Genomic DNA, 20,378 nt, shown 5'->3' with positions numbered 1-20,378 from the left:
AAACGGAAATTGGAAATAACAAACTTTGCAGACGAAAATTCCAATTGGAAAATAAAATCAAAAATAAAACACACACAATATGGAATTTTTATCAACAATTTGTTTAAGGGTTGGGCTGTGTTCTATCAGTTTATTGAAATGTTTGTAGTTAGTGCTATTGTTGTTGGTGTTTTGTGTTATCTTTAGTTGTAGTCTAATATGAACCGCAGACGCACTAGTAACCAGCCAAAGCCCAACCAACCATTCATGTACTTCAGATACTCAACAATACAACAACACCCCTTAAAATGCAATCGCAACTACCACCATCATCGGCAATACCGTTATTACTACCAAACACACTCACTTACTCACACACACGACACGACTCCACTACTCTGCTCTATTCTATTCTGCTCTCCTCTCCTCACCACTGCTCTGCTCTACATGTACGAATGAATACTTTGATAAACACTTGCTCTCACCTCTGGATTTAGTTGAATTCGCATCGTGGTACTGATACCGTTATAAAACAGACAACGGAAAAACTAACGCTAAATAAAACTGTATTTTCAAATACAGCGGTTAATCAAAAAAATAAATAAAATAACAAACACACACAACCACAACTACACGCAAAAACCAAAACGGAAATTAAAACAAACAAAAATTCGTAATGAAAATAAAAGGAAATGAAAAAATCAACACACACAAATGAGTAAATCAAATTAAACCAAGTTTAAACTTTATTCAAATTAAAAAAAAACAAACAAAACTACAAGACAAGGTCAAAGCACCGTGTAACGCTAATTGTTAATAATTGTTGCATATAATGAGACTAAAAGCGATGCGTACTACGGTTTACGGCTAAATAAATTATAAATAAAAATATCTATGGATTTATTAATCATGTGTAATCGCTACTAAGTTATAGTGGAAAAATAAAATAGAAAACCTTTAATTAAAGCATTTAAATTGGAATTTTTTGTTTAAAACTTTAATCTGTGATATGTTTTTAACAACAGCAACAACAACTACAACACCAGCAACATTTTAATGTTCTTGTTTAAATAAAAAAAAAATATTAAATCAAATTGATTTTTTTTAAAAAAGCTAACCAAAAAATTAATGCATATTTCAAGTGTTTTCTGTGGTTTGGGAATTTAAGCATTAAATTCTTTGTTGCAACATATTGAGTGTGTTGCAGCATGGAACTTTTGAAGTTAATGATGTTCAAAAGTGACTTTTTGTCAAGTGATAAATGTGATGATCGTGTACCGCCTATAAATTTAAGTCAATTGCCGGAATTTTTATTGTGTAAGTGTTAAAGAAGTGTTGAAAATATACCTATTCAAGAATCTAATAAGAATTTTGAATTTTGTTTGAAATCTAATTGAAAACGAATGAAAAATTTAAAAAAGAAATCATTGCATTAAACGAATTTTCATTAAGATTTGTATTTGGATTTAAAAAAAAAAACATTTGGTTAAAACAAAGCATAGATCTTTTTCCATGAATAGTTTGTAGATAAAAATACCTTTTAAACTTGACTCCAGTTCTTCCAAAGTTAAAATTTTTCACAAAGTCTTTAATAGTTTTCGTTAAGTTGTTGAGTCGAGATACTGAAAATGCCACAAGAATTAAATAAATTGTTTTGAATCAAATAAAATTTGGAAACAAATCTGAAAACAAAAATCAGACAAGTGTTTGCCGACGGAAAATAATATAAATGACTTCATTTTTATAAACAAACACCAGTTTTTTACATGTCTGCTGATAAACCCAGAGTCTCTGGCGGGAATCGAACCCGCAATACTCACATTGATAGTCCAGTCCGCACATCGTTACTGATAATCTTTAGTAACTAGAGTAAAAAAAAAAATAGCCGAAAACATTGAAGTTCAAAGAACTTTACTGCTTTTAAAACAATTGTTTTAAGAATTAAATAATTTTGACTGAATCAAACAAAAAAAATGAAAAATTTTCTTGAAAACAAATAATTAGGTTGCCGACGGAAATCAACACAGCCGACGGAAAATACATCAATTCCGATAAACTTTAGTATCTAAAATATTGCAGTTCAAAGAATGTAATCTCAACGGAATAACTTGATTCCTAAAACTAAAACAAATGGTTAAAGCAACATAAATATATATTTTTTTTCTCGACCGACTGAAAATACAAGGCAGCAGCATATATAAAATATCTTCCTAAGATCTTCTAATACACTTTTTTTATAAACCACTTCAAAGGATTCAATGTAAATTATAAAACAAGTCTGTGCACAAGAACTCCAGTTCAACATATTCAAGTTTTGCCCATAACTTTTTGCATTACCCGCTGTCTATACTTGACAAATATTTATCATAACAATTAATGACGTTTGTTGTCTAGACAAAGTTGTCTAAGCAAAAGCACTAATAATTTTGTCATAACGAAGCAATAATACTAATAAATGGGGACTATACCTGATAATATTTTATCTTTGACGTTTATCATGACAAAAATTTATCAGGTATAGACAGCAGGTTACCAATAAATATTAAAGAAATCTATACATAAATTAAGTTAAAAATTCGTAAAATTTATCAAATAAATTAATAAAATTCAATTATGTTTATACCCATTAAGCACCAAAACCCCAAAAATTCAAGCACTTGTACATTTTGTTGGAATTTGACTGCAATACAAATGTAATTACGTTTTAAAGTTGAAAAAATTATTTTTCAATTTCCTTTTTACTGTACAATGCTATTGAAATAAAGTGTAATACAACTGACTATAATTAAAGGCTTGAATTACACTTGCTTTCAACTTGAATTCCAATAAAAAATGCTTATTGGACAATTTTATTAAGTCTAAGTTAAATCTAGAAATAAAAACCTAGTAGACTTGTAAATTGTCGGTACTTTTGACTACTCAATACATTTGTTTGAGTACTCACTACTGCTTAATACTTTTAACTGCTGAATTTAACATTTAAAAATTCTTATTTCAGAAACAGAATTGCACTTTTTCACTGACTAATATTGAATGCTTTTCCCTTATTTTACTGAAAAATAAAACTCCAAAAGTAACGATTAGTTATATTTTATTATTGAGTACCGGTAAAAAAACAGTATTGGGTACTGAGTACCCAAATACTCAATACTTTTTTTTCAAATCAGAATGTATATGACCGGAAATAAACAGTGTTATTGTCATTATTTTCTCTAAATATGAATATCCTTAGAGGTATTTAAGTAATACATTATTTAAGAACTTAAAATTTTAATTTATATTAAGACAAGCTAGTAGATTAATTAATTTTCCTGGTTTAAATACAAAAATTATCAGCTTAGAGAATAGTTTTGGTTGTGATAAGCAAATTTTTTGCTAAATTAAATGATTTATTAAAAATTACCGAATTTTTTTAGATGTGGCTGAAAAAATTTAGTTGCTGTTGCAAAAACTCTGTTATTTTGAATATTAATTCTTCTGTGTCAACTGAATTTCTGTTGCTAGTATCGAATTTGTCTAATGTGGCAGAAACGTTTTAGTTGTCGTAACAAAAACTCGGTTATTTAAACCATAATTCCGCCAAGAAAACTAATTGTCTGTTGCTCGAAAAAAGTCTATGGATGCAATCGACCAATAAATCACAATGAATCAGTGCAAAAATAATACTGTAACTTTAGAAGAAAATTTAAAACAAATATTCCCAGGAATTCACAAGAAAATGTACCCTAAAATTATGTCTAATTCACAGGAGCTTTTTACTAGTATCACAATCCAGATTCATTGTTGAAATAGCCCAATTTCACCCAAAACAATACAAAGACTGCAGCCATGTTTCGTTTAAAAATCGAAATAAAGTTTTCTGGCTTTAATAAAATAAAAAGTTTTCTCAAACTAAAACATTTGGTTGTCTCAACAAATATTTTTCTCTGTACAGTTTGCCGACGGAAAAATACAGCACAGTGGCAACAAATAAATACTTCAATCCAGTCTCTTGCTTAAAGTAAACTGTATTATTGGGATATTCAAACTGTCTCCTATTAGGTCGTATTGTCATAATGTCATAAAATATTATTTAATTTAGTTTAAATAAATTTTTGTTGGGTTTCAAACAAAAAAATTATAAACTAATAAGACTTTTAGAACTATGTTTATTGGTTTGTTATAAAATAACACTTTTTTTGTTTGCAGCACAACAAGAATTTGATTAAACTAAAAAAATATTTTACGACATTATGACAATACGACCTAATAGCAGACCGTTTGAATCCCCCATATATTTTTTACATAAAAAATCGCCTACTGAAACTAAATCTTTCGGTTGTTACAAATAATGCTTATTTCCTTGTGATTTGCAACGGCATAACTAAAACAAATTTTGAAAAATAATTGAATTGCATCGGATTATAATATGTTTAGAACTAGTTTCGCAGCTCCGATTTTATGTAAATTTTTTCTTCACTTTTTAATCTAACATAATCTACAAATTCCGCTATAGTTAAATAAAATTCTTAAAGCGACACCAAAATGTTCTCTGGTGCAGCTGGATACTAGAACAGTTTAAAAGATCTTTCTTCTTTAGAAAATCTTGCTTAGAGCCATTATTACAACTTGCCTTTATAGTTAAAGTTAACTTTAAGGGTACCTTTTTCTATTGCTTAAAGATGCCTTTAACTATAAAGGCAAGTTATAATAATGGCCCTTAATGATTCGCCATACTTTACAGTATAAATTCATAGTACTTAAAATTAAGTTGTGCGAAATTGTATGAGGATTGCAGCATAATCAACATATTTATTACTGCTCAAACAGTATTCCGAGAGGAAATTTTTATGGGGGCTAGGTGAAATCATACCAAATACCAAACAAACCTTATCAGTGAAGAGTATTTGTGGAAAATTTCAGCCAGCTAGCTTCTTTCGTTTGGGCTCTATCGTGTTTTCAAAATACAGACAGACGGACGGACATAGCTAGATCGTCTTCGAATCTTACGAGGACGCAGAAGATATAGCCCTTCAAAGTTGACTGATTTTCAGTTTTCATTGTTAGATATATTTATTAAGAATAATATAAACAAAAATTATACTGTTTGCTTTGTATTTGTCCAGGTAAATCGTTATTTACCAACTATCCATTTTTTCAATATTTCTCAACTTTGATGGAAAATAAAAAAAAAATTATCAATTTCTATATTTGCCATATTTTTAAAATAAGTTCTTTGATTATTCCTTTACCTAATGCAAAAATTTCCAGCTGCCCGTTCTTGCCCCATTTTGTTGCTATAGGTAAAATTTTTATAAAAGTCATGCTTCCAAAAATTATGTACATATGACCGTGAAAAAACCAATCAATATTTTCTGGAATAATTTTAAATCATAAAAGAATTTAAAAAGACACATGAAAAATAAAAATAATTTAAAAAAATATTTTATTTAACTTCCCATAAAATTGATTTTTCCACAATTTCAAACATAAGTAGGCACCTGAAAAGCGTAGAACCATTTTCAAACTCTCATTTTCAAAAGTTATGATTTTTGCAACTAAAAAAATCATATGGTTCCACTGTGTGTTGTGACAAAAAATTTACATTTTATCAATAGCGGAGTTCAGTGTTAAGTGCGAATGCTAATTTTCAATAGAAGTTTCTATTAAAAAAAAAAACTGAAAATGAAAACCTAATTGAAGATCAGCTGAAGCAAGCCTTTAAAATATTCTTAATGAATTCAGCATACAACCTAAAGAATGAATTTTAAAACTACACGTATGAAGTTTTATATATAAAACAAGTAAGAGAGCTATATTCGGCTGTGCCGAATCTTATATACCCTTCACCAAATTATACTTAAACATTTTAAATATTTTTAGGTAAAAAAATTTATTTTTTCTCCAGTTGTTTTTTGAATTTTTTGGAAAAAAATTTTTTTCGATTGTTATTTAATTTTTTTTTTTAAATTTAAAATTTTTTTTTTTTAAATTTTAAATTTTTTTTTTTTTCAATTTTAAAAAATTTTTTTTTTTAAATTTTAAAAAATTTTTTTTCGTTTTTTCAATTTAAAAAAAAAAAAAAAATCGGGTTCAAAATTTTTTTCCCGATTTTGACCCATTGTAGGTCCAATGGTCTTATATACGTCGTTGCAAATGTCTTTGAAATATCTATCATTAGATATCCATATTGTCTATATTAATGTCTTAGTAATCCAGATATAGGTAAAAAATAGGTCAAAAATCGAGGTTGTCTTGGTTTTTTCCTCATATCTCAGACATTTGTGGACCGATTTTGCTGATTTTAAATAGCAAAATTCTCGAAAGCATGTCTGACAGAATTATTGAAGATTTGGATCCCGAAGATATCTGGGGTCTTCAGAAAACTGATTTCAACAGACAGACAGACAGACAGACAGACAGACGGACAGACAGACAGACGGACATGGCTTAATCGACTCCGCTATCTATAAGGATCCAGAATATATATACTTTATTGAAAAATGTAGAAATTACAAACGGAATGACAAACTTATATATACCCTTCTCACGAAGGTGAAGGGTATAAAAAAATACTTCACAAGAACTCCAAAACATCAAATGTTATAAAAGACTATAATTTTTCGAAGATTTTGTACCTTCTTCTGGTTTCATGTAACAGTTTATAATACAGAATAATTGCAAACCATGCATGTTTGAATTTTAAATAAATGTTTTTATGAAGGTTTTTAAAAGGAGAAGCAAAAACCTTCTAGAATATCTTCTGAGAGAAGGCAGAGTGTAATGAGTATCGGATCAGTAGTGTTTATAAAAAACCGACTTCTTAAAAATCCGGTTTGACGGTTAACCGAAAATTTGTCATTTTTAGAAAACCGGGTTTTCGGTTTACCGACTTCGAAAAAACCGGTTAACCGGTTTAAAATGTCCAATAAAGTATATACAGCTTTAAAATTTGTAGTTTTTAGTAGTCCGTAATGGTTAATATTAAATAACTATAAATATACAAAAGTGCTAAGTCCATATTATTATCTCAGTCAAATGGAATTGAGTATAAATATTTTGAAATTTATTATCACCTCAACTTTCTGATATGAAACAGAAAATGTTACAAGTCTCAAAAAAAGGCCATGTAAGATGCAAATACACTCCTTCTTATCTGTGATTATTTGTCATTATAAATCATACCAAATAATTAATAAAACTCCATTATCAGTTTTCAAAAATATTTCAAATCATGGATTTTAGAACGTTTTTTGTCTCTCCTGTAATATTTCTGAAAAGCTAACGAAATCATTAATAAATTAAAGTTTTAAGAACAAAACACACTTATGAAGTCAAATTTATTGAAAGAAGGTATGTACATCGAATTCAGTTTAACGTTTGGTAAAATCATCACTAAGTTTTTAATGAATCATTAGTAAGATTTAGCCTAAAACTAAAGAATTAACTTTTAATAATTTCATTATGTGGAATTTATTCTGAAAAAGTTTTTAAGTTTAAATCGTCCACTACTATTTAGAATCATTGTTATTCTTAAAAATATTAATATTGTTACGTTTTAACATTTTCAAAACGCTGGTTTATTTCTTTTAATTAAACCGGATACTTTTGATTGCAAATAAAAGCCGTTTAGTAGTTTGAAAATTGTAACAACTCTTTATTTATTTAAAATGTACAACAACAGAATTAAATAGTCACTCAATGTTTTCTTTTATACACGTTTATAAATTCTCAGAAATACAGACACTTTATAATGTATACGAATTCACTTGAAAAATACAGCACACTTTAAGGCACTCAGTTGATGTTTATTCAAATAGCGTCTCTGATAAATTCACTCACGACTACAACCTCTGCCACTATTTATAACACTGCCATCTGCACTCGAATATTCTAGATTGCTCTTTAACTGTCAAAGAGCGAATTCGAATACAGCGTTGCCAACTTACGATCAAATCAACTGAAAGCTTTTATTTAATAATGCCCACAGATATGTTACAGTTTGCTACTTTTAAATCAGCCCTTAAAATCGTTATATTGAATTCAAGTACAATTTCGTAACAATATAAAGAGGTTTGTGTTATAAATCAGCAGTTTAGGTTTCAAGTCAGACAATTAATGTGTATACAATGAATAATAAAAATGCACAAAAACATGAGATTTATTAATTTTAGTCCCAATTTTTTAAAAACCGGTTAACCGAGTGATAAAAACCGGATAAACCGGTTAACCGAAAATCAACATTTTAAATTAAGCGGTTTCAAATAACGGAGATTTCGAAGAAAATCTCGGTTAACCGGTTTATAAACACTAACTGGGTGTGTAAACTTAATAACTATAATAACAGGAATTCTGAAGTCATTAGAAATTATGGAGATCATACCAACAAATATTAATAAAGGTAGAATCAAGTTGTAAAATGAATTTATGAATTTTTTTTTCCTAAATTTATATTTAAGATTATATTTTATTTCATAATTTATTAATTATGATGTAGTCAATTCGCGATGTAAAAAAATCAAAACCTCATCTTCTTCAATAAATTTTCTACATCATATAATCGCATCTGATAATTTCCAGATGACATTTATATCGTAGCAATAAGAGAGTACTTTTCTAATGTTGGGTTAATCATATTTCCTTCATCTAAATTGTGTTATTAAACAATATTACTTGATAAAGAAAATTGGACTATTACCACAACATAGTCCAACAGAGAATTAAGCACAGAAATGAACTGTTTCCATCCCAGAAATTCTATTTCCCGAACTTGCGATTTTACCAATCATTTAAAGTGTCACCTAGTTACATAAGTGCTTAAGTGACTTGTTATTTTAACATGTCCAATTCAATTCACAATTTTTGATTCACATGCCGTTTACATGGAGTCAGCTACATATCTAGTTATTTTAACATGTACGAGTGCCAACTGACCTCAAATAGTCAGTTAAAAAGACATCTTATAGAAAGTCCAATAAACGATTGCCTAATTCCGAGAACTCTCCAATCGATTACTTCTGGTGGGTAAAATAACTACTTTCTAGAAAATAAACGAATGAATTGACCACACTCTAGGATACTTAGAGACAATTGAGTTCAGGCTAAATTACCTGTGATCTAAGTATACTTAAGCAAAAAAAAAAAACAGTAAACTGTATGAGAATTATATCAACACAATTTGTATAAAATCAGTTTGTACGAATTACTCACAAAAAGAGCAGTATAAAATAAACGTTCAAAGTGACTACACTCTAGATTATTTACTTCACGCTAGATTTCATGGGATGTAAAAAGTAACCAATTGAATTCTCTATGCATTATAAAGAGCACATACGTGTCAAATGTCCCAAAATATATTGTTACGTTTTAATCTTTTCAAAACGTTGGTTTATTTCCTTTAAATAAACCGGATACTTTTTGCAAATAAAAGCCGTTTAGTAGTTTGAAAATTGTAAGAACTCTTTATTTATTTAAAATGTACAACAACAGAATTAAATAGTCACTCAATGTTTTTTATACACGTTTATAAATTCGCAGAAATACACACACACTTTATAATGTACACGAATTCACTTGAAAAACAGCACACTTTAGGGCACTCAGTTCATGTTTATTCAAATAGCGTCTCTGATAAACTGACTAACTACTGCAACCTCTGCCACTATTTATAACACTGCATTACCATCTAGAAAGCTCTATTTCTACAATGTTCTTTAACTGAATATTCGAATTCGAATATACGGTCGCAGCAAACAGCGTTGCCAACATAAGATTAATGGTCAACTGAAAGCTTTTATTTAATAATGCCCACAGATATGTTACAGTTTGCTATTACAGCACTGTTATTTGAAAGCATTATGCTACTTTTAAATCAGCCGTTAAAATCGTTATATTTGAATTCAAGTACAATTTCGTAACAATATAAATTGTAGTCAGACAAGTAATCAGACATTAGTGACCATTACTGTCTATAAGAGATACATTTAATTACTGGGATGAGACGATTTGCCACAACAAATTCTTATTTCCATAAAAAGAAAAGAAATACTTCTGCTCTTATTTAGCTACTCGCTGTAAAAGCTTACAAATATCCAGATTAGTTGTAGTTTTACTAACATGATTCGAATTTATACAAGGTGGTGGTAGTTCTACAAAAACAACAAATGTTCTTAACAAGTGTTAAAAAACAGAAATTAAAAATTAAACAAATATGTATTAAAACTAAATATAGTGCAGATAATTGAATAGTGAGGGCTTTACTTATTTATGCAAAATATAAATATTTTCTTAATTAGCTTAGAATATATAGATATTGAAGTATAAAAACAAGCTTTGACAGGTGTTAGAACCAAACAAGCGAAAAAAGAGTAATCAGCTGATTGACTGACTCCACCTTGTATAAATTCGCCTTGATTCCTATTTAGAGTTTTTTTTATATTTTATTTCTTTTAAATTTTGAATTGGGAATGTTTTGCTTATTAAATCAAAAATTAAGTTAAGATATTGCTTAAAGCCCAATAATATTAAACAAAATTCAATTCCACGAAAGGTGATGAAAAAGCAAAATACTAAAATAAAATCCACTTTCGATGGGAATAGAATTCTGTGACAACCCTGAACATTCACGAGTTTTTGGAATAGTTTGAATAGTCTCTTTGTGATAAATCTTTTTTGTTGTACGAATCTTCTGCATTTGTTTTGGAGCTTTAAGAATCTTTTAGAGAAAGTCAAGTTCAAAAAACATCACATAAAATTAAGGTAAATAATTCCCGGGTATTCTCGCACAATTTTCCGGGATTTAGGGATGGACATTTTTGCGGAATTCCTGTGTAAAACTCTTTTCCTACTGCAAACAAGGCAGCATTTATAATGAATTTTAATTTATTTTTAAAGCATTTATAATTTGTTCAATAATATTCATTAACAACCGTATAAAGTATTGTTACGAAATTGTACTTGAATTCAAATATAACGATTTTAAGGGCTGATTTAAAAGTAGCATAATGCTTTCAAATAAGAGTGCTGTAATAGCAAACTGTAACATATCTGTGGGCATTATTAAATAAAAGCTTTCAGTTGATTTGATCGTAAGTTGGCAACGCTGTATTCGAATTCGAATATTCAGTTAAAGAACATTGTAGAAAGTACACCACAGATGGCGTATGTATTAGTAAGATCTAGAATATTCGAATTTTGACAGTTAATGAACAATCTAGAGTGCAGATGGCAGTGTAATAAATAGTGGCAGAGGTTGCAGTCGTGAGTCAGTTTATCAGAGACGCTTTTCGAATAAACATCAACTGAGTGCCTTAAAGTGTGTTGTGTTTTTTGTCAATTGAATTCGTGTACATTATAAAGTGTGTCTGTATTTCTGCGAATTTATAAACGTGTATAAAAAAACACTGAGTGACTATTTAATTCTGTTGTTGTACATTTGAATAAATAAAGAGTTGTTACCATTTTCAAACTACTAAACGGCTTTTATTTGCAATCAAAAGTATCCGGTTTATTTATATGAAATAAACCAGCGTTTTGAAAAGGTTAAAACGTAACAGTATATACATTAGGGTGGGTCAATTTGTTCGGGTGAGAAAAAACGTGACGGGCGTTTAGAAAAATTCTAAGATTTCCAAAGGTATAAAATTAAAACCTAGAAGTTCGAAAAAATTTACTTTAAAATTAAAAATTGTACTATGTAATATTTTTTTTTTTGTTTTGGTGTAGAAAATACTAAAAAAAAATGTGTTAATGAAATGTTGAATAACTTTTACAATTTTCATCCGATTTAAATAATTAGAACTATGTTTTGTTAAGAACTAAATTTCCTTTATACATTGGTATATATTTTTATAAACTTTCATATCAAAATAAGCAATGAAAAGCGACTAAAATCAAAATTTATTAACTGTGTATTTTGAAGTACCTCAGCGGGAGGGAGGGACCCTAATTTACATATATTCCGGATTCCTATAGTTAGCGAAGTCGATTCAACAATGTCCGTCTGTTAATATAATAAACAAATATCTGATTCTGAGTTACAATTATTTGCTCCCACAGCGTATCTTGTTTAAGAATTTATCATGAAACTAGGATTTTTGCCTAAATTTGAGCTAACGAAAAGTCCATTTTGCAAAATATTGTAGAATTTACAAAATTTATTATTGTCCTTGGTACAAAAAAAATGTTTTCTCGGAATCCTAACCTGTGTTATTTAAATGGTACGAGTATTTTATACCATAAATGTTCGCATTAGAATAAACAATGTTACTATTGTGCATTAGAATGGCACTTTGAAGGAGTGTCATATGTGAAACAAAGGTGTGACTGTCATTGTTAAGAGCATTTTGTGAAAACAAATCCATAAAATATACAAAACATATATAAAGACAGACACAAACATGTTTTGTTGGTAACACATGTCAATAAACAATGTATTTTTTCCTTTTTTTTAGAAAAAAAAATTGGGTTAAAGGATTGAATGATAAACGTCATTTTTGGAATTTCATGAAACTTTACAAAGAATTACAAAGAATTAAGTAAAACAAAGCAAACATAAGAATCTTTAAGTTTGTTTAATTTAGTAAACCGTTAGGAAATCCTATAAATACTTTTATATAAAAGTATCCTAGATGTATGTAATTTATAATTTATAGAATTGTTGTTAGTTTGCTTCCTAAATCACTAAACCAATGTCCATGTCTCTATCCTTGTAACAATTTTAGATACCTTTAGGTTTTTCCTGTTTCTTCTTATTCATCATTAATTTTACTCATGTTTCTTTTTGTTCTTCATTATTTATTTACAGCAACCATACCAAAATGTGGAGGCTGTCATGAACTGATATTGGATCGATTTATTTTGAAGGTGCTGGAGCGAACGTGGCATGCGAAATGTTTACAGTGTAGCGAGTGTCATGCCCAGTTAAATGATAAATGTTTTGCCCGTAATGGTCAACTATTTTGTAAAGAAGATTTTTTTAAGTAAGTAAATTTCCGTACATTTTGTGTTCAAATAGATTTCTTTTTCACCATATGTATTTAGTATGTTTAAGTTAAAGCTGCAGTGTTTTGGAAAAATATAATATCTTATTGAAGTCGAAAGTAAATTTAAATTAAAGTGAAATTAGTAAAAGATTTTAAACTGAAATTGTGCCGAAAATCAACTGTGATTCTATCAAATCTCTTTCCAGTAGCTTTGGTACAGTGTTCCTCGCTAGTATTGTCCAGAATACGAAGATTTTCGTCAATTTACACGTACACAACCCGATTGTAAACAAAAGAGAGTAGAAATACAAATATTTCAATCAGTTGCTTGATGTTGTTGCGGATATTTTATTGTTTACCCATACATGCACACAAATTTAATGCCTCTTTTTGCGGGACTATGCTTTGGAACGAATTTCTTTAGATCGGTTTCTACTCTAGACTCATTCCTATATCTGTTTCTACTCCATATTTGCTTTATTCCTAGATCTGTTTCTTTTCGAATTTTTGTCTCGTTCCTAGTTGTGTATTACTTCAACCAATTCTAGAAATTTGTCAACTCTTATTTTAGCTTTATTCTCAGATCTGTTTCGGCTCCAATTTTAGCTTCATTCCTAGATGGGTTTCACTATAATTTTAGCTTCAGTCGTGGATATTTTACTTCTTCCATTTCAACTTCATTCTTTAGGATTTTTGTACTTCAATTATAGATTTATTCCTAGATTTGGGTGACGTGAAAGTGATTTACAATATTTTGACAATCTATGAATGAAGTCGTGCGAATAGGGTCGCTTTCAACACTCGCAAGACTCTGTGTTGCATGTTGACACAAAAACGAACGACAGACCATGTCGTTAAATCTGTATTTATGGGTGTATAGCTTTTGGAATCAGAAGCTATTGATGTTCTGGACATGAGAATACACATTTTTCAAGTATCGAAAGATGAATTCAAGCGTCTCGGTTTTTCGTAATGGTGTAGGAATTACTTCACTCCATCTGATCTCTTCACTATTTACACCACCTATATCCGACCGAAAATGGAATACAACTCCCATGTATGGGCCGGTGCTTCAAAGTCTATTTTAGAACTTCTCCACCGCGTACAGAAGAGGTAATTATTGGTGACAGTAGGGTATCCAACTCTATTGATTCTCTGGAGTACCGACGTAATGACAGCTGCTTTTTACTGTTCTAGCGGTACTACAATGGAATGCGTTCTGTTGAAATTAGGGAACTTCTTCCTGAGATCCGCAGATTTTTATGAAATACACGTTTTAATCAAGCCGTTCTGTCCATATGAGAAACAAACTTCCCGCTGTAGTCTTTTCTGTCATTTTCAATGTTGGAAAGTTCAAATCGAATGTTCACAAACTCTTCTCCCTCTTTCCTCACTTCCATAACCTATTTTCCAAGTTCGAACACAATGCTTTGCATGAGTAGGGGTTATCCCCTGAGTGCTGTTTCAAAAAGAAAAAGAAGGAATTACTTGAATGTATTCTCTTTGGAAGAAATCACCAATTCATTATTAAAATTTTTGCTGATAATAAAGCCTGGTATAACTCCTATGTATTACTTGTCTTGAAGATGAATCACATTCGGGCACTACTATAACTCCTACACAGTTTATACTCGTTGGTCTGTCAAAAAGATTTACTCGCGTTAAATTTCCAAATTCCTCAAAGAAGAATCGTTTCAATTCAGTATCAACGAAATTTGTAAAAGGTTTAATATGATTCTGTAAGAATGAATTCTAATGATAATGTTAATTAAAAAGGTATTGTAAATCATTAACTCACCTTTTAAGCAGAAGACATCCACCATTGTACAACCAGCAATGTCTCCCAGTTCATCATAGAATCGCCAATCGATGGAATTGTAGCCTTGAAATCCTGTCTTATTTTACTAATTCAATTTAATAATTCTATTGACAGTAACCTGTTATTACTCCCCCAATGGTACTCAAACTTCACTGGTACAAGCCTAACAGCAATCTTATTCCTGGAATGTTCAGCTTTGTCATATGGTCATTGACATTTTGCTGTCAATTCAACGATCCCAGGATTTATTGTTGACATTCAAGTACCTCTCAGAAATCTCCAAGTCCAGCACAGAACCTTGCCTTTCAAGTTCGGTCCTGAACTCATTTACCTGTACGTTACACTGTGCCGGTACCCAACACATCCTAACATTGCACAGACCCATTCGATCGTGCAGAGCTCTCGTACAGTTCGCCACTTTTTTGGAGTTCACCATATGATCCGTCAACAAAAATAGGAGATATCCGAGTATCGATCTCCTCTATGAAGACACTAACTCCTATTTCATCTTATATCCATCTTTGAAAACTGCACAACCTTCCAAAGTTCTACTATATCTAAAACTTAATAATAACCAAACAGGCACGTATGTTTATTTATCTACTTCGACATCATGGGCTGATGATCTCCAGTTCTAGCTGTCTTAATGGCATTCTTCTGGGGGCCAACTTGAGAATCTCCTACCTTTTTTGAGACAAAATGTTTTGACACCTTTTTCAGGATTTTAGGTGGTGATTATCTAACCTCCACTACACGTTTTGAAGACTTGAGAGCTTATGAAGTTAAATTAAAATCCCCATCCATAATTACTATGTATCGGATTCAAGACAGTCTTTCCTTTCTAAGAACGCTATATGGAGCATTCTGTTCTATTTGGGTAACCATCTAGGTTCGTCGTTTCATTGACTTCTTTGGTGTCATTGGATGATCAAAAGTTCAACGATAATAGTCACATGGACCAACATTATGAATTTCGAGACTTTTCTCCTGGAGATATCTGAGTATCGATCTGCTATATGAAGATACTAACTTCTGTGCCTATTTTCATCTTCTATCCATCCTTGAAAACTGCACAACCTTACTAAGTTCTACTATATCTAAGACTGTCTTCCTTTTCCGTTCACGCTATCCAAATAATTCCTTCCTATTACAGCTGCTTAATGATAACCAAACAAGCAAGTAGATTTCTTTATCAATTTCGATATTTTGGGCTGATGATCTCCAATTCTTTCTGTCTTAATGACATTCTTCTGGGAGCACTAAAGAGATACAGCTTCAGAATTTTCTGCCTTTTTTGAGTTCAATTGTTTGATGCCTTCTTGAGGAGTTTAAGTGTTGATTATCTAATCTACGATTCTCTAATCACGTTTTTAAGACTTGAGAGCTTGCGCAAATAAATTATTACCACCATCTATAATTACTATTTCTCGAATTCAAGCCAGTCTTCCCTTTCCAAGAACGCTATACGGATCGTTCTGTTCTATTTGGGTAACCATCTAGGTTCGTCGTTTTCTTTGGCTTCTTTGGTGTCGTTGGATGATCAATAGATCTAGCTTCTCTGTTAACATTATATTAAGAGATTCATCATGAGCCCCAGTGCAACTTGGCTGTCATGGTCACATCGACCAACATTATCAATTTCGAGATTTTTCACTTGGAGATGTCCGAGTATCGATCTCCTCTATGAAGACACTAACTAATGTGCCTATTTTCATCTTATATCCATCTGTGAAAACTGCACAACCTTCCAAAGATCTACTAGATTTAAGACTGTCTTCTCTTTTCGGGGAAATACAGCTGCTTAATGATAACCAGTTCTAGCTGTCTTAATGACATTCTACTGGGAGCACTTAAGAGAGCCTGCTTGAGAATCTCCTGCCTTTTTTGAGGCCAATTGCTTCGATGCCTTCTTGAGGATTTTAGGTGGTGATTATCTAACATTCACAACATGTTCTCAAGACTCGAGAGCTTATGTAGCTAAATTAACATCCCCATCCAAAATTACTATCTATCAGATTCAATCCAGTCTTCCCTATCCGAATCGTAACCATCTAGGTTCTTCATTTTCTTTACCTTCTTTGGCGTCGTGGGAAGATCTACAGATTTATAAACAACAGATCCATCATGAGATTTCCCAGCTTTCTTCTCCGAGTCCAAGTAATTGGATGAATTCATTTTCTAAATACCACAACTCGTGCCGAAGGCCTGTTGGTACACGGTTGGTAAAGGATGCACCCATCCTTCCTCTGCTAAAAAGACTTGGAACATCGAAAACATTCACAAGGAGTTCATTTGAGGAAGGATTTTCCCAGATTAACACTTGAAAGACCAAAAATGCTTCCTGAAAAGGTATCTCTTTCTAACCGTTAAGAGCGTAGGATCCCTCCGATTCATCTTATAAAGATAGGCCATAGACATCCTTAGGTCTTAATATCTAGTTCAATGGCTCCTCTTCCACTGCAACCTGCAAAAATATTTCGACATTTCAAACTGTTCTTCATGAGCAATTTCCGTTTTAGTGTAATTTTATCGATGAACAAATATCCAAGAATTCTAACTTCCAAATTAATAAATTGTATTGTTTTTTCATAACGTTTTTAATCCAAATACTGCAGCTTATAGCTAATTATTTAAATAACTTTTTTCCATAATTTGTGAATTACATAAACTACAACAATTTTGTAAACATAATTGATTAATAATAACCACCCTTTGTCTATTCCCAATGTTTGGGTCTTCTAACAGGCGTTACGGAACTAAATGTTCCGCTTGTGATATGGGTATACCGCCAACTCAAGTAGTGAGACGGGCTCAAGATAATGTCTATCACCTGCAATGTTTCCTATGCGCCATCTGTTCGCGTACATTAAATACCGGCGATGAATTCTACCTCATGGAAGATAGAAAACTTGTGTGTAAGCGCGACTATGATGAGGCTAAAGCGAAAGGTGGGTATTTTTAATATTTTTTTTTGTAAAATGTTATTAGAGGCAGTAATAATTTTGTTTTATTGTTTATTTAATTAAGGTTTATATTTGGATGGTTCCTTAGATGGTGACCAGCCGAATAAACGACCGCGCACCACAATCACTGCTAAACAATTGGAAACATTGAAAACCGCCTACAATAATAGTCCGAAACCTGCGCGCCATGTTCGTGAACAATTGTCACAGGATACGGGTCTAGATATGAGAGTAGTACAAGTCTGGTTTCAAAATAGGTAAGTTTGTAGTTAATCTTTGGAGATTTAATTAAAAAAAAATAGAATAATGTCGTTCAGATTATGCTACAATGAGGATCTGAATGATTGAAAATTCAGGGACGTAAGACTTTCCAAGAAAATTTAAAAACTGTCAAATCACATTTTTGAACTATTTCACCACAGACTCTAATAGAGTGTTTTTGGGAAGGAGTGCAAATCGAATAATTGCAACTCTTAATATAATAGTCCAAATCTGAAAATTTTAAAAACCCAAGCCGAATCGTCTCTTAAGAGTTTTTTCTATCTGCTTAAATTTAAAGAAGATTTTCGCACCAAATTATGTTTATCAGATATTATTTCAATACTGTCAGCTGTCAGCCCATTAACACTCGTATTTTTATCGAAATTCCCTGATCCCAACTGTAAATTATTTAATTTTTATGCCCTTCACCTTCGTGAGAAAGGTATACATAAGTTTGTCATTCCGTTTGTATATAATTTTCCGACCCTATAAAGTATATATAAATTCTGGATCCTTATAGATAGCGGAGTCGATTAAGCCATGTCCGTCTGTTTGTTGAAATCAATTTTCTGAAGACTCCAGATATCTTCGGGATCCAAATCTTCAAAAGTTCTGTCAGACATGCTTTCGAGAAGTTTCCTATTTAAAATCAGCAAAATCGGTCCACAAATGGCTGTGATATGAGGAAAAAACCAAGACAACCTCGATTTTTGACCTATATCTGTTTTACTAAGTCATTAATATAGACAATATGGATATCTAATGATAGATATTTAAAAGACCTTTGTATATAAGACCATAGTAAGTTGGACCTACAATGGGTCAAATCGGAAAAAATATTTTTTAGCCCGAATTTTTTTATTTTTCACCAAAAGTTTTTTCGCTAAATATTAAAAAAAAACCAAGAAAAATTTTAAAAAAATAATTCGAAAATTTTCTTTTTTTAAACTTTGGAAAAAATAATAAATTTTGTTTACCGAAAAATATTTAAAATTTTTATTTTGAAGTATAATTTGGTGAAGGGTATATAAGATTCGGCACAGCCGAATATAGCTCTCTTACTTGTTTTTTTTAATCTTAACTTCTTTTTTATACAATAATGTTGTACTCTTATAGGAGAGCGAAAGAGAAACGCCTGAAAAAGGATGCGGGTCGAACACGTTGGAGCCAATATTTCCGATCGATGAAAGGCAATTGCTCGCCACGTACTGAAAAATTCCTAGACAAAGATGATCTTAAAGTCGATTATGATAGTTTTAGTCATCATGGTAAGACAACATTTCTTTAAAACTTTTAAAAAATGTATTAAATATTAATATTTTTTGTTTTTTATAGACCTTAGTAATGACAGCTATAGCACAGTCAATTTGGGTTTAGATGAAGTTGCCTCGCCACATAGTCTAAGAGGATCATATCTGCACGGTAGTTCAAGTCCTTCACAATATCCATCTAGTCGCTCGCCACCGCCAGTGGGACAAAATCATTCATTTGGTTCATATCCCGACAATATAGTCTATACCAATATAGGTAAGTGTTGTGTGTGTGGATGTGTGTGAGCGGCTAAAAAGGAATAATTTCTATTTTATTTTCTTATCATTAATTATATAAATTTTTTTCCAGATCACAATTCCACATCGAATATGCATGGTTCCAAATCACAGCGCCTACATGGCGGCAGTGCCGTTTCCGATTTAAGTAATGATTCTAGTCCCGAACAAGGCTTTCCCGATTTTCCACCCAGTCCCGACTCCTGGCTGGGCGATGCGGGGAATACCTCAAATCCGAATTCCTCAACACCTGCTGTACATTACTGATACTCAAATATACTCTTTAGATATTTTCAAATGCAATCGCGCAACTTTTTTCTGGCTACCCAGGGTTTTCCCCAGCATAATCCATCATCGGCAACGACAACATTACCACTACCTGCTGTACAAAAATCTGAGCAAAAATCATAACATTTTGAAGATGAGACTAAAGATCATGGTAATTGATGATGATCACAATCTGTCGTTGAGTATGAATGACAACTGTCTTCAAGGGTTTCTTTATTTTCGTCTTAAATTTTGGGGAAGAAAGTAAACTTGTTATTTATGTTTTATCAGATCTTAACTCCAAAGAGAAAAGAAAAAACCAAAAATTATACATTAACAAACAAATTTAATTGCTCAAATGTTTATAAAATTATTATGATTTAATGATGAACATTAAAACTGTAACAAAATAAAACTATGTTTAAAAGTCCGTCTGTTTTACAATATAACTTTGTGAAGTTTTAAACCTGCAAATGTAAAAAAGAAGTAGAGTATTACTCAACAACTTTAAACAAGGTTTCTAATCTAATCTAAAAAAGTCGAAAAATTAACATACAAAAAAGTAAAAAAGAAATAGAAT

General features: G+C 31.0%; 1 protein-coding gene across 1 annotated transcript; it reads left to right on the top strand.

Moving 5' to 3' along the window:
• Positions 1–1,125: 1,125 nt before the first annotated feature.
• Lim3 lies at positions 1,126–19,893 on the top strand. Its single transcript, XM_065501104.1, has 7 exons — positions 1,126–1,296; positions 12,764–12,938; positions 17,506–17,708; positions 17,788–17,980; positions 19,101–19,252; positions 19,320–19,511; positions 19,605–19,893. The coding sequence occupies exons 1-7, from the start codon at positions 1,188–1,190 to the stop codon at positions 19,796–19,798; spliced, it is 1,218 nt and encodes a 405-aa protein (XP_065357176.1). The 5' UTR covers positions 1,126–1,187; the 3' UTR covers positions 19,799–19,893.
• Positions 19,894–20,378: the final 485 nt, after the last annotated feature.

The sequence above is a fragment of the Calliphora vicina genome, chromosome 2 (assembly GCF_958450345.1).
Source record: "Calliphora vicina chromosome 2, idCalVici1.1, whole genome shotgun sequence".
NCBI lineage: Eukaryota > Metazoa > Arthropoda > Insecta > Diptera > Calliphoridae > Calliphora > Calliphora vicina.
Note: the sequence above shows the minus strand (reverse complement) of the source record. Positions and strands in the feature narration are given on the sequence as shown.

Coding starts and splice junctions, on each gene's coding strand:
- Lim3 (XM_065501104.1), top strand. CDS start 1,188: ATGGAACTTTTGAAGTTAATGATGTTCAAAAGTGACTTTTTGTCAAGT. Junction 19,253..19,319: donor TGATAGTTTTAGTCATCATG/GTAAGACAACAT, acceptor TGTTTTTTATAG/ACCTTAGTAATGACAGCTAT. Junction 19,512..19,604: donor TATAGTCTATACCAATATAG/GTAAGTGTTGTG, acceptor ATTTTTTTCCAG/ATCACAATTCCACATCGAAT.